The following is an 18,682-nucleotide window of genomic DNA, read 5'->3' as shown; positions in this document are numbered from 1 at the left end:
AGCCTCATTGATAGCACTTTGATTGACCTAATACTCTTTTAAATATCTGAGGAAACACACGTGCAACGATGAATGCATGCTAGCATAGATCAATTAAGATCAGCTAGCAGGGAGCAGCCATTCAAATCAATCACACAGAGCCACACATGGACAATATTTACATGGATTTGTAGTTACCTTAGCATGACCACAGCATGGTCTATTAAAAATGTGATTTAAATGTAATGACGTGTGAGCAAGAATTCTCTTGCTTACTCTTCTGGTTAGCAGGCACCATCGACAACAATAGCATAAATGAAAGCGAAGGGCGTTTCCATTAATCTAGATATTTGGGGGAATTCACTTCTACTCTGATCACTCTCATGTGCACTGGCGAAGAAAGATGATCGCTGGGCTGATGAGGGTCTGGCGCTGGTGCTTTTCCCGTTGAGCCCGTGGTGGTGGTGGTTAACAGGGCGTAAAGGGGGTAGCAAGGGTGGCTGGGATTAGAGGAGAAGAACTGTTGGATTGTCAGCGGGTTCCGCACTGAACTCCTGAACTCCCACTTCTCCTCGCAGGAGCTGCGTTTTTTCGCATGCCAGTCTCGGCGAGGTCAGCGAGAGGTTGCAGGGCTTTCACACGTCGACCCGTTAACGAGGTCTCCGATGCAGGGCGAGCTGCGAGGAGACACTGGGATCCAGTCGGAAAGAACAGCAGGAGGGGCCATACAGACTAGTGCACTTTTTTCACACCCAAACAGCCCACAGGATCACGAGTACAACGACTGTCGAATAAAGACTCGTATCATGAGGAATGATTTGAGGCGTAAAAATGGCTAGAATGCGAACTATATGTATAGATGTTTTATTTGATTGCTGTTTGGGGGATTTTACTAAGTTTACCATGTCGTGTAAGGGACAATTCCCCCGAAAATTAAGATTCTGTCATCATGTCATTCCAAACCTGTATGACTTTTTTTCTTTTGCTGAACACTTGCAGTATTTTGAGAAATGTTGGTAATCAAACAACATTGGCCCCCATTGACTTTGAATGGCACAAAGTAATGAGACATTTCTCAAAACAATTATTTTGTGTTTCACAGAATAAACATACAGTTTTTGAACAACAATAGGGTGTTACCCTTAACACCCTCAGTGTTTATTTTTTGGGTGAACTATTCCTTTAAAGGAAAAATGATTGTATTTTATTTATTTATTTTTGTTTGTTCTGTTGAACACAAAATAAGATATTTTGAGGAATTTAGGAAAGTAAACTTTAACTGTTCAATGGTAGTCAAGGATGTCCCAGAACTGTCCCAGTTGCTAACATTCTTCCAAATATTCTTCTTTGTGTTCATCAGAATAAAGAACTGTGTACAGGTTTGGAACAACTTGAGGGTGAATAAATATCGACAGAATTTCTGTTTTGGGGTGAACTATCCCTTTAAGCAGTTCTGTGTTTGAGTACAAAATAAATAAGTTGAATGGACAAAATGCACACAGTTGTATAACAGATCTCGTTTCATTTTTTTAATGAGGAGAGTCAACTTGGGCTTTTTCCATTTTTAGAAAATAAACCAATAACAATATTACAAATAATGAAATTGTTACATCGTTCACAGGGTTACAGTCAAATGTACATTTTATACAGCGAAACAGGACCCCTATCTCCATCACATTGGTCCAGTTGGGCAGTGCTCTGTTTGGGCTAGTGTGATGACAGCAACCCAAAAACTGGGGCTAAGAGACGTGTAGAAGAATAACAGCCTTCCCGCACTACTACCTTCCTAACACCAGAGGGTGCTGCAGCCCTACAGGCAGAAACAGCGCTGCACATGGGAGCCATTTTCTATCTGAACCTAACTTCTCACCGTATTTGGAGGACGCAGCAGGCAGAAACGTGGATCAATGATAGCGAGCTAGAGCCAGCTTGTATTTACGTTCACAGTCGCATATATCATCATAATAACGGATTTTCATTGGTATTACGGTTCGCCAGTAGCTGTGAGCATATGTTGATCACAGCTTGCTGTCACCCAGCTTTCAACAGAGAGCTTTAAATGATGCACGTTTCTGTGCCGGCGTTTTTGCCTTCCACAGTTGAACCCCTCTGAAAAAAATGATTCCGTTTTATAAAAGAAACGCCGAATGCTTTTCCAGGCTTCGTATTAAAAAGTGGTTGTGGTGTATGCGTTTAAACTGAAACACAAAGACAAAAAAGTGCTAAATCACTCCTCTTGACGTTCTTTCACACACTCGACGGCACGTCTCATTTGTATGTGGTCTACGGTGTTCTGTTAAACAACAAAATGAGTGACGGAGACATATGAAGTAATTAGTCCCCTACCGAGAAATAAACTTCAGCAGCTGCGGTTGAAGACACGGTGGGAAAACAGAATTACGCGAATGACATTTCTTTGTTAATACAGGTTCATGAAAGCAAACGCATTGTACCAAACGCGTATTGCTGCTGAGCGTGTCGTAATCTTTCAACGAATGCATATCTCCCAACAAATCATAACAGACAGCAAGGCTCGTTGACTGCTAATGTTCCTTCATGATCGCTCTGTACCAAGTGCCAGAAACCCACGTGATCGTGACCGCCAAACTGCAAGAAAAACCCCATTTTGTTCAAATAGCGCCAAAGTATATTTATGAAATAACACATTTGGTTTGAAGAAACATAAGCTGAGCTTCAGAAGTAATTTACGGGATATCCATTCAGGATTTATTTCGGAGGTTTGTTAATCCTGCGGATTTAAAACTCGCAGTGACTTGCAGCACCTGTAAACATCACTAAACCGCCGTCATGAAAGTTTAACCTATTCCAGCTTTAAGATCACTCATATCCAAACATAGTTTACCGTTAAGCACACCGTGGACAGGAGAGCGATCGATTTGTAGGCCATGTGAGTGACAGGGGTTTTCTGTGAGTGTGAATTGTAATACTGAGGAAGACGAGAGATTGGTAAAACCGCAGTAATGATACAGAGAAGCCGTTGAATATTGAAAGGACGTGTGCTGGACAGACAGGTTAATGTGACCGCTAGACCGCTGGCACCATCATTGAAGTTTTATGATGTGAGAGCATCCTTCTATCCTTCTATCTCCATTTGTCTTTCACTCCCTGACATACAACGTATCTTAACCAGATATGAAAGCGCGAGAAGCGATAAAAGACAGCTCTGAAGTAACCACATTCCGCAGTTAACATACTTGTGTTTTTTTATGTTAAAGGTATTTGTTTAGTTTAGCTTCAGTTTAAAAAAGATGAAACTTTTAACACGTTCACGCATAGAGGTCACAGTGGACAGCTACAGTAAGACAAAAACAAAACGCATTTTGTCTACTCAAGTGGACATCTAAACATCGGTGTAAAAAGTTAATATCTTGCTTTACATTCCCCAAGAGCAATAAAAACAAACAAAAAATGTTTTTGGCCAAATGGTTTCATAAAGAATCTTTAACATTTGAAGAACCTTTCTGTTTCTTAAAAGGTTCTTTGTAGGAAAGATTCTAAAAATAAGAAAGAAATGGTTCTTGTGAGTAAATGTTTTTTTTTTGTATGTTATCGCTGTGAGAACTATTGTACTTTTTTAAGAGTGTCGGTTTGTCATAAATTCTTGCACGAGAGGGTTAAATCAATAGTTTTTGTGGTGTAGTTTAGCGCTAGACAAGTTTTTCAATAAACTTTTGTAAATTCACAGGCAAAAGAAAAATGTCTGTGATCCAAAATCTACCTTCACGTATACCTCTGTGTATTAATGTTTTGTTTTTAATAGCTGTGATTTTGGAAACCTTTCACGTGGCATCTAGTTAAAACACAGTGTCGTGCAGCAGTGACCATCGATCATATTCCTTGTCATTGTAGCTTCTTGCTCTTATCATAAAAGTTACAAAGACCACTGAGAGACGAAACTCTCCACACATGTTAGTAACAGTCAGGCGAGGGGAAAAGAACAGAAAGTGAGGAAGTTCAGGTTGTGTATCTTAACAGGACAATTTGCCGACTGACCGTTCACTAAACTGGTACTTCATGCCCAAGCACGGCACAGGTGGGAAAAACCGAACCGAGTCTTCATTCTAATGGAAGCATTGTGTAATGGGAAGAACAAAGAATGGTCAAACATAGACCGCTTGATAAGAACTGTATCAGCACTTTGAGATTGAATGAGGTGGATCCGTCTGTAGATTTGACCTGTGCTGATGTGATCTCACAGTACCGTGCTGCACACATGCTTTTAAAGCACTATAAAGATGCATGTCAACCCTGAGGTTATGGAACAAAGTGAGCCCCTTATCAGCTGAGCGAGTATACTGTTAACCACGGTGACCTCAATGCTGGTACATGGATGTACCTGCATGTGCAAACACACGCACAACTCACACACACGCCGGTCATGAAGCTGCTTTTCAGGATGACTGTATCTCAGTCCATTCTTGTACAAAACAAAAAGCCCGAACGGAACATTAACAATAGCGACTCTCAATAAGACATAAAAATGATTCTGTACACTAAATTCTGACACAGCTTCTCTCTGGGAGGGGGGGGGTTCTGCTTCATTGTTATATACATAGTTTAATTTGTTGTACACCAAGGAGAAAAGAGAGTATTGTGGAAGTATATTTGCAGGGATTGTGTTTTTTGTAAATAATAAAATAAATCCTATACACATCAGGAACCATAGTTTACAATATTTCGCAGTTATTGTTTGTGTTTTGTTCTTTAAATGGCCTCTAAAATTTCAGCTTCATATCATAAGCCGATTAGATGTCATTTTTCTACCTACTGTTTCTTTTATATTGTGTCTTGGGTGACACATACTACAGAATGTACCGTTTCTGAACCATTTGACAGTATCCTCATATAAAACTATGCTTAACAATAAACATGACGTACCCATTTTGGAAATGTCCTATAACTGCATACTTTATCAGATAGTAAAACCCCTACTAGCTCATTATAAAACATCTTTCTCAAACACATTTTAGTGGCAAAAATATATAGATCAGCACAGTGATCTGCAAAGTGTATCAAATCCAAGCTTTTCGTGAAATCAGAGTTTTGTACCACACAGGTCTCATACACACTCACACACGGCTAGACGATGGGAAGACCACACCAATGCACTCAGGGTCCTTCTAGATGCTTTTCATGAAAAACATATCGCTGTGAAGGGTGGGGGTTTTATCAGATGCAGTCTTTCAAACTAAATCATCTCACCTTTTAAAAAGGAGGAAGACTATGGGAGACTACGCATCCGAAAGCAAATTCATCAAACGTCAAATCCATCTATTGCTGAAACTAAAATGTTTTACTACATCAGGATGATGACCTCACAATGTCAAGTGGATCCGGTATGTACAGGACGAGGTACAAAGGAATGATGGTCTATTTGGCAGGCTGTTGTGACATCTGTAGACTATTTCATTTCCCCCCCAAGCAATGTGAAATCTTCATCACGACTTCAACACTGTGAGCGAGAAAACCTTTTTGAGTAGACTTGTGTTCGTACGGGTTGTAGTCGTTTCAACTGCAAAACCAACTGAAGTCTTGTATTTTCTTCAAGGCAGTTACTGCTGCCAAAAGGAAGTTCCATTTCATGGTGTTCCCAGTCTTTTCCTTCGGCTGTCATCGGGGGGGGGGGGGGGGGGAGAGGGATTACGACCCCTAAGGTTGCCGTTGAGCAGACAGTCATTATTCCTACTCACCGCAATATATTATAAAGAAAATCTCCGAAGCGTATTTAGGGGCAAAGTTTTTATCTCCCGTTTCTTTATTGCCCTTTTAAAGGGTAGCCTCTCAATTCACCTAGTTTTCAGTCCACATTTTTACACCGATCTATATATTTTTTATATAGATTCCTTGTGTTCTCATAGCTTTACAAATTCTTAACAAAAACTCTTTAAAAAAAAGAAGACGGAATAAAACGACAAACAAACAAAAAAGAGGAAAATTGCAAAAGAAACGGGATTTGAAGGGACGAGGGGGCGGAGCCTATTGCTGGCTGATTGAATGGACATTCTGTGATTGATGGAGGCTAAAGCTAAACGAATGTTGTGATCACATCTTCCAAACGCAGCTTTCCCAGGTCCGTTAGGATAGCTGGGGGTTAACGAGGGTTTCTGATGACACAGATGGAGAACGAGAGTGTCTTTGGAGGAGGGGGCAGGTGGTCCGGAAGGTATATCAGGCTCTGGGTCTGTGGTGGCTGTCTCCTTCCTTCACGACGCCCCCAACACCTCCTCTTGTACTCTTCTCCCGGTCTAACCGAAACACTGGAGGTCAAACTTCTACAGACTGGATCTGGTTCATCTGGGCCCTCATCATCTGAACACTGTTGAGGATCTTCTTCTGATGACCTGCTAGTGTCACTCCGACCCTGAGTATGTCCCTGCACATGCAGAAAGAGACAAGAAGAAACATGAACGCTCTGGAGCAGATACCATAACACTGTGGTAATACATTTAAATTCACTGCTGTATTACAGGTTGCCAAAGTAAACTCAGCATGTCAGGACTGAATAACGGGTAAATTCCTTAATCCATATCATCCTCTGTTTGTTGCACAACTCAAGCGTCTATAAAACAACAACACTTTCTTTGTTTTTACAGGGATGCGTGTCAGGTTTGGCCAGGTAACATCTTAGGTGAGATGACAAGAATGCGCATGGTTTAAACTGTGATTTATAGAGCAAGCAACAGAGGCAGAAATGAACTAGTGAACTTTACATTTATAACCAGACAGGCCGTGTGAACTGTAGATTTGAGAATGAGCTGATACTTCCCCATGTTTAAATAAATAAATATAAAATTATGAATACATTTTATATTATTATTTATTAATATTATTGCTGCCCCCCCCCAATTTTTTTATATTTGCATTTATTTGCAGAAAATTAAAACAGGAGAAACAGGTCAAAATAACAGAAAAGATGCTCTGGTTTTTTAACCTCGGTTAACATCAGTTTTCATGTGTCTTGTCATGCTGTCAGTCTTTCACGTTGCTGTTAGATGACTTTGTCACTCCTGAGGTTTGATTTTGTTGCAATTCCACAGACACTGGAATGGCCAGAATACATCTAGACATCCTGATTGAATGAAAACTTTGGAATAGTCTCTTAATTTTTTCTGCAGCTGTATTTATATAATATACTGTATACATGTGGAGCAAAGTGAAGGGAAAGCATTCGGTTCTGTCTGTAATCTACTAAATATACTTTACACAAAGATACAAGCATCTTATCTGGATTTGGATCTGGACATCCTATACAATTGTATGTTTTTATGTAGTTTTGTTTTTTGTTGAGCAGTTTTTTTTGATACATTAGAATTTGGTTATTTTAAATTATTACACGGCTCATTTGAATGCTTGATTCTGAATGGCCAGTCGCGACATTCCAAGGGTTGTTATTTTCAAATAACAACCGCTCAAATCTAATAACACCCTGTAACCCGGATGCTGCTAATCATTTTGAGAGGGGCAGTTTAATATTACACAAAAATTAATTATAAATATGTCTTTTAATGACATATATGACATTACATTTACAAATGATTAAACCAATTTGCCTGTTCGTGACGTTTGAACGTCGTTTCTTACTTTAAAACCAAAACTAAATGGGGATTTTCCTCGCGGAAGGTCTGCATTCGGTAAAAATGAGCTAATAAAATATTTCAAATTCACATTTCATGTCCAGTTTTTTTCTCATGTGGCAAGTAGCCGTGTAATAAGCGGGATAATGTACAAGCAGCCGGCTGTTATCGCGAAATAAGCCCCTTCGGTCTGATCACACTGTCGGGGCTTATTTCTGCGATAACAACCGGCTGCTTGTACATTATCCCTTACTTAACACATGGTCAAGGACAGTAGTGGGTGGCAAGAAACATTTCTTACCAACCATGACTGCCTTTTGCATTATTTTTGTCCCTGTGACAATTTTTTGTCACTTTTTCATTACTTGTGACAAAGAGTACCTGTCATTTTGTCACTGGAGCCATATATGAGATGAGTCATTCTACATGTTTGGGTAAAGCTGCATCAGCGGGAAATATGTGACTTTTTGTTTTGTTTTAGCCTTGGTATCCAAGCAGCAGGAATATGCGAACAATGTTTATCATATTGAATGCAGTATTTGTAAAAAGGAACACAATATGCACTTTATGACACTTACTCCATAGTCATCTGGGAAACAAGGTCGAAGCTGGTAAAGTTGCCATTGGCGAAGTTGTCTTTGTACTGGCCCATCTTAATAGCATCCAGCCAGTCGTCCACAGTACTAAAGCTTGAGAAGTCGGGCACGCTGCGGTCAAGCAAGGGCAAATGCACACTACAGAGAGAGAGAAAGAGAGAGAAAGAGAGAGGGATGAGTCACACAATTGTGTGAATGTACACAGTAAAAATAAACACACTGAAATCCCCCCCATACATGGTACATTCCTAAATTACATGTGGTTCACAATTATTTGGCATGTGATCATCAATCAAAAAAACTAGCATATTTTTAGCTGTTGTGACACATTTGGGAATTATGGGCTATATTATTTCTTGGGTCAATACGATTTAATCTCAAGAGAGGACAAAAAGGATGTTAGGGAAGAATTTAAGTGCAAAATATCCTCTGCCCTGCTTAATTTGTCCAAAAATGCAATTAATGTTCCCAGATGACTGTACTTTCTAGCAACATTTCTGTGGCGTATAAGCCTTCGGGCAAGAAGAGCTTGTGGGAAGCGCTGAAAACCCAAGCCTCTCACCATCGGCATGACAGGAGAAACTGGGCCATTTTACATTTGTCCACAAGAAAAAGACTAGAGTGTTTTACTTCTACCGGCTCTACAATTGTTTGAAATATATGACTGCCTCAAGCTTTCAAAAATGATTTGATCTGTCAGACGAAGCTGATTTTATTTACGTCGCAATTCAATGCCAAAAGAAATAACACACAAGCTCTTTGGCATCGATAGATTAAACCACAGGTATCAGAAGTAAACCCGAAGCATCTGACGGCGGATTGAAAACATTACGTTTTGAAGTTTTGAGGGAGACTGTTTAAAGACATTTCTATTATGGTCATATTCCATTTGGTTTTGTAAATATGCCTTGAAGGACATGAGGGAGTCTTACACTGGGCCTGGCAAAAGGTCAGATGCAGAAAATTTCCCTAAAATATGAAACATACAGTATAGCAGACACAGACATACTGCGTGTAGAGACAAATCTAAGTCCTAACTAGCAGGAAAAAAGTGTCAAAAAGAACCGCACGTATATCATATAACATGGATGGATCTCCCCTCTTAAAACAATACAGTATTATGTATGTGCAGAGGTTCAACTGAACGTCATTATGATCTCTTGATGGCATACCAAAGTGTTAAGTTACACTTCTAAGTAAATACTTCTATCCCAAAAGGCACTGTGTCTTCATAAACGAAATACTGAAGAGACTTGTTTAAACATCTTCATGACTTTCGACATAATGTGATTTATCAGAATAACTATTTCATACTACGCTGCATTAATAAAAGTGTATCTGCCTTATAAGGCGGCAACTTACATAAAATGATATAAGCGACTGTCATACAAGAAAATGTTTAATTTATATATTTATATTTATAATTTTCTCACCGTATTTGATTTACACAATTTTACAATATTCACAATTACACATTTGTCACAATATCAGATTTTTACTAGACAGTAATTCACAATAACAATATTATTGCAGTATCTACTGAAATGTTTTTAAACAAATAAATACTGCTAATTTCAGCTTTAATTTTGTATATATTTTTTGGCCACTGAATCACACTCAAAATCTGAGTGTGGCTTTAAAGACAAAATGTTAAACGGGTGCTGAATTATTGACAATATTAGCGTATGTGTTAATACACAATATCTATTATCACGGATTTTAATTTCACGGTTATTATGAATACTGGTACATTCTGACACCCCCAATTTGATGAAAATGCTGCACTAGATTTTGGCCAAAACAACGAATAAAAAATAGTGAAAAATAATGTACTAAAATACACTACTTCTATTCATGGTGTCTCAAAATAGCACAGTTGAGCACACTTAGAAGTTTATCTTAAAAAATACTAAAAACTCATGTTTTGTATATTAAGTATAAAATCAGTGTGTGAAAATAGAGCACTATAAATACATTTAAGTGTATTTTAATGCACTTTTTTCACATGGGATTTTTTAAAGCGGCATAATATTCCTGTCCCATTGTGGAAAAGCACATGCCTTAAAATGCATTTTAGGTAGACAGATCACTTGGTTTAGGAACTATTCAATATTCAATCCAACTGTGGCATGTTTTCTAACCCACCCTGATGACAGAGGAGTCATAGCCTTCAGGCTGTTGGGGTTACGGATCATCTTGTCCAGGTTGTTGACAATCTGGCTAAACTTGGGCCGGTTGTTGCGTTCCTTCTGCCAGCAGTCCAGCATGAGCTGGTGGAGGGCGCTGGGGCAGTCCATGGGAGGCGGCAGCCGGTAGTCTTGCTCGATGGCGTTGATGACCTGCAGGGGGAGACACAGATCTGTGAGGGTCTGACTCTTCCAAGTTCAGTGGGGTTAACCATACAGCCCGCAAAAAGAGAGCTATCCATTTTACCGTAGACAGTACACGTGTCCCAATCTCAGTGCATTAAACGTCAATTTACTTTACAGCATTTTTTATTTCATTTTATTTTTGGGCTATTGCCACTGGATCAGAAAACGACGAGTTGGCTGAAGAAATGGAAAGTGTTGTGAAATTGCAATAATAGTTGGAAATGTAAAAGCTATAATGATAGCTGTACAATTCGTAAACACATCTGTTGGAAAATGATCTACGCCAGCAACACAACATTATCCCGGTGACATCCTAACGTGAGCGGAATTGGCAAAGCATCACAAAAACGAACTGGAAAAACATAGAGACCACTTTTAGAGTATTCACGCTAGCCCCAGGACATCAGACCTTGTTGTTTTTCAAATCAGTGATTATTTCTCAGGCTTGGGGTTAATGTTCATAAAGTTTGTTAATGCTAGTAAAAGCTTGTTAATGTGTAAATTCAAATAACACAATGAAAAAAAATGTCGCTTTAATTTTAACCGTTTCTTTAGGAAGTTTAACATGTTGAATACGAAAATCCCATTCATTTTTTTTCTTTTTTTACATAGACGGTATACTCGCAGAAAAAATATTTGTATTTTCTTGTATACATTTCGGTATTATTACTCGTACGCAGAAATGACATGGTACTGGCTTAACAGTGAGCTCAAAACAACAGTTTAACAACAGTTGGGCCTACTAAAAATTAGTCGTCCAAAACTTGAGAAGTGTACATTTGATCATTTTTTGTCTTTTATGAATAATACTGTCCTCACGAGCCAAGTTCCAGACGTAGTCACCCATCATCGCTTCATCCCACCTTCCCTGTGCTACAGAAATTTCTACAATTTTCTTGACAGTGACAATTGGAAAATCATTTTTAAAATGTGTGAAAATTTGTACAGTTTTTGTTTATTTGCAATATACCGATATAGCGTAATTAATGATATAAGCCCAACATCTTCTTGAGCTAAATATACACAAAAACATCGATGCTACATGAAAATAAATATTACCACAATAATTAGCACCACAGAATTGTACAAGAACTATAAAAAGGTCGGGCGAAACAAAATTTGTTACACTGTGTAATTCATTACATAATTTGCATTTATGCATTTGGCAGACACTTATTATGCAGGGTATTTAAGTTATATATTTGATCATTATGTGACCTTGTGTCGCTAATGCAATGCTCCACCAGGTGAGCTACAGAAATCCTGTAAACAACGTAATGTATTAGATTTAATTTAGCTTATCTAAATTTATTGCACAGCCATAAAACACTGATGTTTTGATAGGATCTGTCTGAAGGCACGAGGCAGGTGCCGGTGGTAGAACAGAGGCGGTGTGGGCGGGGGCTCGTAACACGGCAGGAGACAGTGGATTGATCTGCAGTCTTCATAAATGCACCGTGATCATTATCTGGGTCTTGGGGGAACGTGAAGAAGCCATTTGTCATTGGCCGCGAACACACACATGATCACACTCAACCTTCACGCTTACACAACCAGACACACAAGCAACGGTTACACAGCACACTCACAGACTATAAATAAGAAGTAACAGCCACTTCAGCTGCTACTTTAAATGCCTCCTAAAATCAACTAATAGATCTTGCCCGTGTTCATAAAAGTAGGTGGTGATAAGAGCAATTTGGCAGTACATGCATTTCCTCTCTGATCATTAAAAAACACAAAGGTCTTTGAGTTTCTCTTATATTTCAAAAGTCTTGGCAGCGCTGTGCATGTAGTGCAGTTTTCTGACTCGGGCTCCCTTCTACTCATTTCCAATCAACGCAACATCTGTCAGATTAAATATGATTAACACATGGTCTGTGATATACACACTGGCTAAATTGTACATTTGGAAAATGTGCTGCGAGTTGTAACAGGAAATCAAGAACGTCACTCTGCGTTTAGATATGCTTTGTCTTCCATCAAATTAAACCGCAGTTTCAGTAAACGTGTGAAACAGATACCGTTTTATCTGAATCGAGCGTTTGAAATGAGCAAATGGTGACTACACCACTGTATGTGGTTGTATCAATCCAGCAATGAGTAGGAATGTGTGAAACTACATATTTGCAAAAGCGACTAGTGGGTGGGTTGCTGAACGTCTGGTTGACTAATCGGCCTTAACCGCGATGAGAAACGTTTATCATGGGAGTTAAAGGGATAGTTCACCCAAACATGAAAATTCTTGTATCATTTATTCCCCCTCACGTCATTCCAAACCTGTATGACTTTCTTTCTTCTGCAGAAACTGAAAGAAGATATTTTGAAGAATGCTGGTAACCAAACAACTGGTCATCATCGACTGCGTGGACACAAAACCACTGAGACATTTCTCAGAATATCTTCTTCTGTGTTCTACAGAAAAAAGTAACATACGGGTTTTGAATGACTCTATTTCTAACAGCATGCTGTTAGTCAAGCGCAAAACAAACCATAAACGCTGCCTTGGTGGCGCAAAACAAAATGCACGACCATGAAGCGGAAAGGATGAGCAGGCCCAGAGTGAGACCCGCCATTCCCCAGCTCATTATCGCAGCCATTACGGAGCTCCATTCAAGGCCTGATTAATCTCATTCAGCCGCCTCAAACGGCCAGCCCGATGGGAGGACGGCCACGCTATCTGGAGCTGCTAATAAGATAACTGCCGAGATCTGTGCTCCCTCTTAGCGCATTAGCGTTCACACTTTCAATTTGAAACTATTTTCATTATCTGGACCCATAATTTGCCTTTCTCAGCCACCCAGAGGGATGCTGGAAATGGGAGCTCTTGTCAAGGGCAGGGACAGTTTAACGTGTCTTGCATGCCAAAACGTCTTTTTGTTCAACAGACACCGTGAACGAGGCGCAGGTGAATTTTACTGCCAGCGAGTTACAGAAATACTATTCTGTCAACATTTACTCACTCTCCTGTCATTGTCAATGAAGCAGAAGCAGAAATAAAACCGATACAGAACGAAAAGCTTGATAACTACATTTCTGATTTGCTTTCATTACATGGTAGGACCATGGCCAAAAACACAACTTTGTTAATAAAAGATAACGTTTTGTGTGTTTGGAATGAGATAAGGGTGAGTAAATGATATAATAATTTATATTTTTGGATGTCCGACTGTCCAAAAGTGAGCAATGCAGGACAAAATTCCCTGCTGAAAAAAACTGTAGAAACCATTAAAGAAGTTGTAATGGTTTTAATGGTTTTAAAGGGATTTGTATTGGTTTTAATGGAAACTGTAATGGTGTCTACTGGTATGTGATGGATTCTATTGGTGGGATGTTAAAGCCTACTGGAATAATGCCCAAAACACACTACAAAAAATAAATTTGCAATGGTTTTAATGGGAAAAGCTATTGGGTTGTAAGGGTATTCTAATGTAAACCATTAGAATTTCTGTGATGTTTCTATTGGGTTTCTATGTTTTTTTCAGCAGGGTTTTTTTCAGGGAACCCACCAATAGAATCCATCACATACCAGTAGACACCATAATAGTTTCCATTAAAGCCAATACAATTCCTATAATAACCATTACATTTTCTATTGTTTTTTTTCAGCAGGGCTGCCCTCCGACGCAAAACCAGGACAAAAGCTTGAAGACATCAAACTCACGTGACCTAGCCAACATGAACACACAGTCTGTTAAACCAATACAGTCCAAACCCAATTTAAACAAGAATGCAAACTCCTGACACAAGCCCTCATATATCTTCTGCATTCTGAGGCCGGCGGGATGTGATGATCGGTGCGGCTGTAGCTGCAGAGACTGAATGCATTCACACAGCGTTTGAGGTCTGAGGTTTGGACTCGCATACAACAAAAGAGCGCACGGGCAGATTTACGACGTGCTCTCGCTGCTGTTTACCTTAACATCTGATTCGACATCGCCGCAGGCTCATCTATCATGTTCTAACCGACCAACATGATGCTATTCGATGATGCTTCTATTGCTACTTGGACATTTTTGTTAAAAGAAAGCTGAGGTTTTTCCTAATAAAGTAGTTGGGAAGATGAGATATTTGAAAATGTCAGATGTAGAAAGAATGTAAAAAAAGTCAAATGAATTCAAATATTTAACTACACGTTTTAAATCAAGTTGTTCCTGTAGCTCAGTTGGTAGAGAATTGTGTTTCAATTCAGGGAACACATTGTAAAGTGAATGCGCTTTTGGATAAAAGCATAAATGCAAAGTGTAAATCTAACAAATGAATGGCTAATGTGTGTGATGAGATACATACGTCTTGATTGGTCATGTCCCAATACGGCCGCTCTCCATATGACATCACTTCCCACATGACAATTCCGTAGCTCCATACGTCACTAGCAGAAGTAAACTTCCTGTATTGGATGGCCTCTGGGGCTGTCCATCGAATAGGAATCTTCCCACCCTGCATAAACCGAAATCAAAGGGAAAGTAAACTAAAAGTCTGCATAAATGTTATAAATCAGCATAAAGAAACATTTATTACCAGAGCGCTGGTGTACGTGGGGTCAGATGTGTCGTCTTCCAAGAAGCGCGAGAGGCCGAAATCGGACACTTTGCACACAAGGTTGCTGTTAACTAAAATGTTACGGGCAGCCAGGTCACGATGCACGTAATTCATGTCTGCCAGATATTTCATTCCAGAGGCGATTCCACGTAACATGCCCACCAGCTGAATGACAGTGAATTGACCATCGTTTTGCTGAAAAACAAATACAGTACAGAGATGGGTCAGGATGGAACTAGTCATAGCAGATTATACTTTCTTATAGGAATAGTTCATCCAAAAATAAACATTCTGTCATCATTTATTCACCCTCATGTTGTTCAAAAAATGTTTGAGACTCTTTCTTACGTAGAGCACAAAATAAGATATTTTGAGAAATGTCACATTCTTCAAAATATCTTCTTTTGTGTTCTGCAGAAGAAAGTCATACAGGTTCGTAATGACATGAGGTTGAATACTGTAAGTAATGGGAATTTATATGAGATTTTGTTTGTATGGTGAACCATCCCTTTAAGAAAGCCCGCTCAAACAACTCACAATATGCACTTTTGCACATTCACAGTACAGAGATAACACCTTTTTCTTTTCTGTAAATCATGTACAACACCAACAAGGCAGGAGTGAAGCTGTGGAAACTTGGTTAATGTCTACTCTGCCAAGTCGGATAAAGTCTAGTTTGATTTAGAGTCCCTGGTTTAAAGACTAAAACAATGCAGTCGAGTCTGGACTGGGATGACTATGCAAACATTTTGGTGAGGATTGGTAAAGTTTATGCTAGATCAGAGATTTAATGATCAATGCAAGGCCGTAGTAAATCTTGCAGCTGTTGACCATGGTGGTCAGAAAGCCCTCTGCGCACGAGGAGGTCCGTCAGTTTCTGTCCCGTCCCAGCTGTGTCTGCAGCTGTTTCCATCTGCAGACCCTCCACAGACAGCAATGAGGCACGCAGCCTGCAGCTTCTGATCAGAGGACGGGAGCGCAGCAGGCGGAGTGTGGACAGACACACACGTGTCAAATGGGGAGAAACGAACGGCACTGGATGGCAGACGAAGAGACATCTTCATTCTCTGTACACGAACTGTTACTTATGTGAATAAGTGTTGGGAATACCTTGATGTTCGTAGTTTTTGAAACGTATAAAATGTCATGAAACACATAATAATAAAATAATTACATAACTATATTATATTTTTTATTTATTAAATTTGACTTATATTTCCAAAACATTAACAATTTTAATTCCCATATATATTAAAATATAATAAAATTATAATTTATTCATAATTTATTTAATTTAACATATTTATATCCAAAACATTAACAACTTTCAATCTCATATTTTATTATATGATATTAAAATTGAAAATGGTTAATGTTTTGGAAATAAATCTGTTAAATTAAAGAAAAAAAGAAAAGAAAGAAAAATTATATTATATTTATTATATGGGATTGAAAATTGTTAATGTTTTGGAAATAAATCTGTTAAATTAATTAAATTTAAAAAATGAGGGATTGAAAAAGTTGTTTTGGAATAATCTAAATTTCAGCTGAAAATATTGTGATACAGTCGTATTCATGAACCCTGATTGTGCATCATATCGAATGTATAAAAATGAAAACAAAAGGGAATTAATTTTACTGCTGAGCTACCGTCACATACTGTAATGTAATGTTAGTAGTGTCACTACTTTTGGCTCCCAACTCAGAAGTGTGAGTCATGCTCAAACCCTCCCCACATTAAGCCACCTTCATCGAACTTCTCCTCACCCTCCACAGCAATTAAGCTCCATCCATTATTCATAAAGCTAAAATCCTTCACAAATACAGCCCGGCACTCTAATCTGCTCACAGTGTTTGCCTATAGTTTAATTGAAGGGATTCTTCGCCTGAAGTTATTTGGATCTGCAGTCTTTTCCAATAATACATGAATTATTCTATTCATGCCGTTTCTTCTCAGACACGTCGGTTCTGCTGGGCTCGGCTTTTCACTTTGACTTTTCTCGGATACGTCTGAAAGTTTTATTTCGCATGTCTTTTTGAATCCCTCTTTCTCTTGCACTCTTCGCTGCTTAATCCTTCACAAAACCATGTTGAAAGCTGCATCAGTAAAAGGAAAAAATTCTAGACGGGTTGGCGTTAGGTCTCTCTCGCTCTCCCCACATACAGGTTCTGTATTAGAGCTCCATCAGTATTCCTGCACTAACAGAATATTGTCTTCGGGTGTCATAGTGAGGTGCCAAAACATAGGCGTGTTGTTTTCAGCGTTTTGTCAGAAACGTATGACAGTCTGTGCAGGGAAGTCAGAGACATGCAGAAATAACACCATTGTCTGCCTGAACAAAGATCTGACACGTATCAAAGCTCTCTCACCTCGGCTTGACATTATGAGAGCAAATGACATTAGCTGGTCTTACATAACAGAATGAATCTGCTCCGCTTCATTCTAACGTTTTTTATATACTGTATATGCATTTTGCAGACATTTTTTTATGTAAAGTGACTTATAGTGCATTTAAGTTCCATGAATTCCCTGGGAATCGAGGTAGTGATTGAAACTTATTGCTATTTCTAATTATTATTTTTAATAAGAATTGCATTACAGAGGATCAGTCATTTGAATCAGGCAATGCATTTTCATTAAACAAATTAAGTAAATCAAATATTTAAGAAGGTTTTTACCACAATATTGAAAACTCTAAATCCCACACTAAGCAACAAATTAGTAAGCTCTTTATTTCCATCCTTTTGAGGTTTTATAAAAGCATTGCCTTGAATTGCAACACAAGCATATCCGTTAGTTTTTAAAGTTACAGAGTTCAAAAGGTACTGCAAAACAAAATAAGCCATTTTTACTTTTATTACCAGACCTCACTCACTTATTCATGCAAAATTAGGAAATGACATGGCATTGCATGTGCCCTCCGTCGCAGGGTGCAAGTATAAACACGAGCGAACCAACTGCCTCGCCAAACAGCTAAAAAAACATCAGAACCTCACAATTATAGACTCCAGCGAGAGCTGGATCTGATTGTGGTGGGAAGAAATAAATTTGGTTTGAATGTCTAACAAATGGCGAGTCGTTTGGTTCCTGTTTACTCGCCTTCATTTAAACACCATAATCTCAGAGGTTTCCCGTTTCACATAATTACACTTCCTGCGCTTGACACCTCGAAAAGCACACATGTCCAGAATAAAATAAGTTCTCTCTCATGACGGATCAGAGGCAAAGTCTTATTAATGAGCAAAATAAATCATTCCTTCCCTAAAGATTAGATATTTACATAAATTAAAGACACTTTTTGAGCAACTTCGAACACACAGTGAGACCAATTAGTGAAGGCTTCCCGATGTCTGTTTTGCTCACATCAGCTCCGCGCTGAAATCAAACGGACGCATGCCACTCATCTGTCTCATCCCCCTGCCGGTTCTATAAATGGGGATTTGTCCGATTCCGTGTCTCAAGTAATCATTTGGACATGTCTGTGGGGAAGCCGTTACAAGGAACAACAGACTCCTCACACTAGGAATTCAAATCCGTGACATTTTCAAATGCAGATTATATTCTGAGGACAGTTTTCAGATCATCTGTATTCTACGT

The 18,682-nt window shown here is 38.9% G+C and overlaps 1 protein-coding gene across 1 annotated transcript in view; it reads right to left on the bottom strand.

The window, feature by feature from the left end:
* Window positions 1-1,493: 1,493 nt before the first annotated feature.
* Window positions 1,494-18,682, bottom strand: part of ephb2b (eph receptor B2b) — a 132,504-nt gene continuing 115,315 nt past the window's right edge. Inside the window, exons 12-16 of the mRNA XM_057361897.1 lie at window positions 15,064-15,279; window positions 14,833-14,982; window positions 10,316-10,509; window positions 8,153-8,308; window positions 1,494-6,373 (exon numbers count right to left, since the gene is read on the bottom strand). Of these exons, the coding sequence (XP_057217880.1) occupies window positions 6,265-6,373; window positions 8,153-8,308; window positions 10,316-10,509; window positions 14,833-14,982; window positions 15,064-15,279 (825 nt within the window). The 3' untranslated portion in view covers window positions 1,494-6,264. The remainder of the gene's footprint in view (window positions 6,374-8,152; window positions 8,309-10,315; window positions 10,510-14,832; window positions 14,983-15,063; window positions 15,280-18,682) is intronic.

This window comes from Triplophysa rosa, linkage group LG20 (assembly GCF_024868665.1).
Source record: "Triplophysa rosa linkage group LG20, Trosa_1v2, whole genome shotgun sequence".
Classification (NCBI taxonomy): domain Eukaryota; kingdom Metazoa; phylum Chordata; class Actinopteri; order Cypriniformes; family Nemacheilidae; genus Triplophysa; species Triplophysa rosa.
This window is presented reverse-complemented; position numbering and strand designations above follow the sequence as displayed.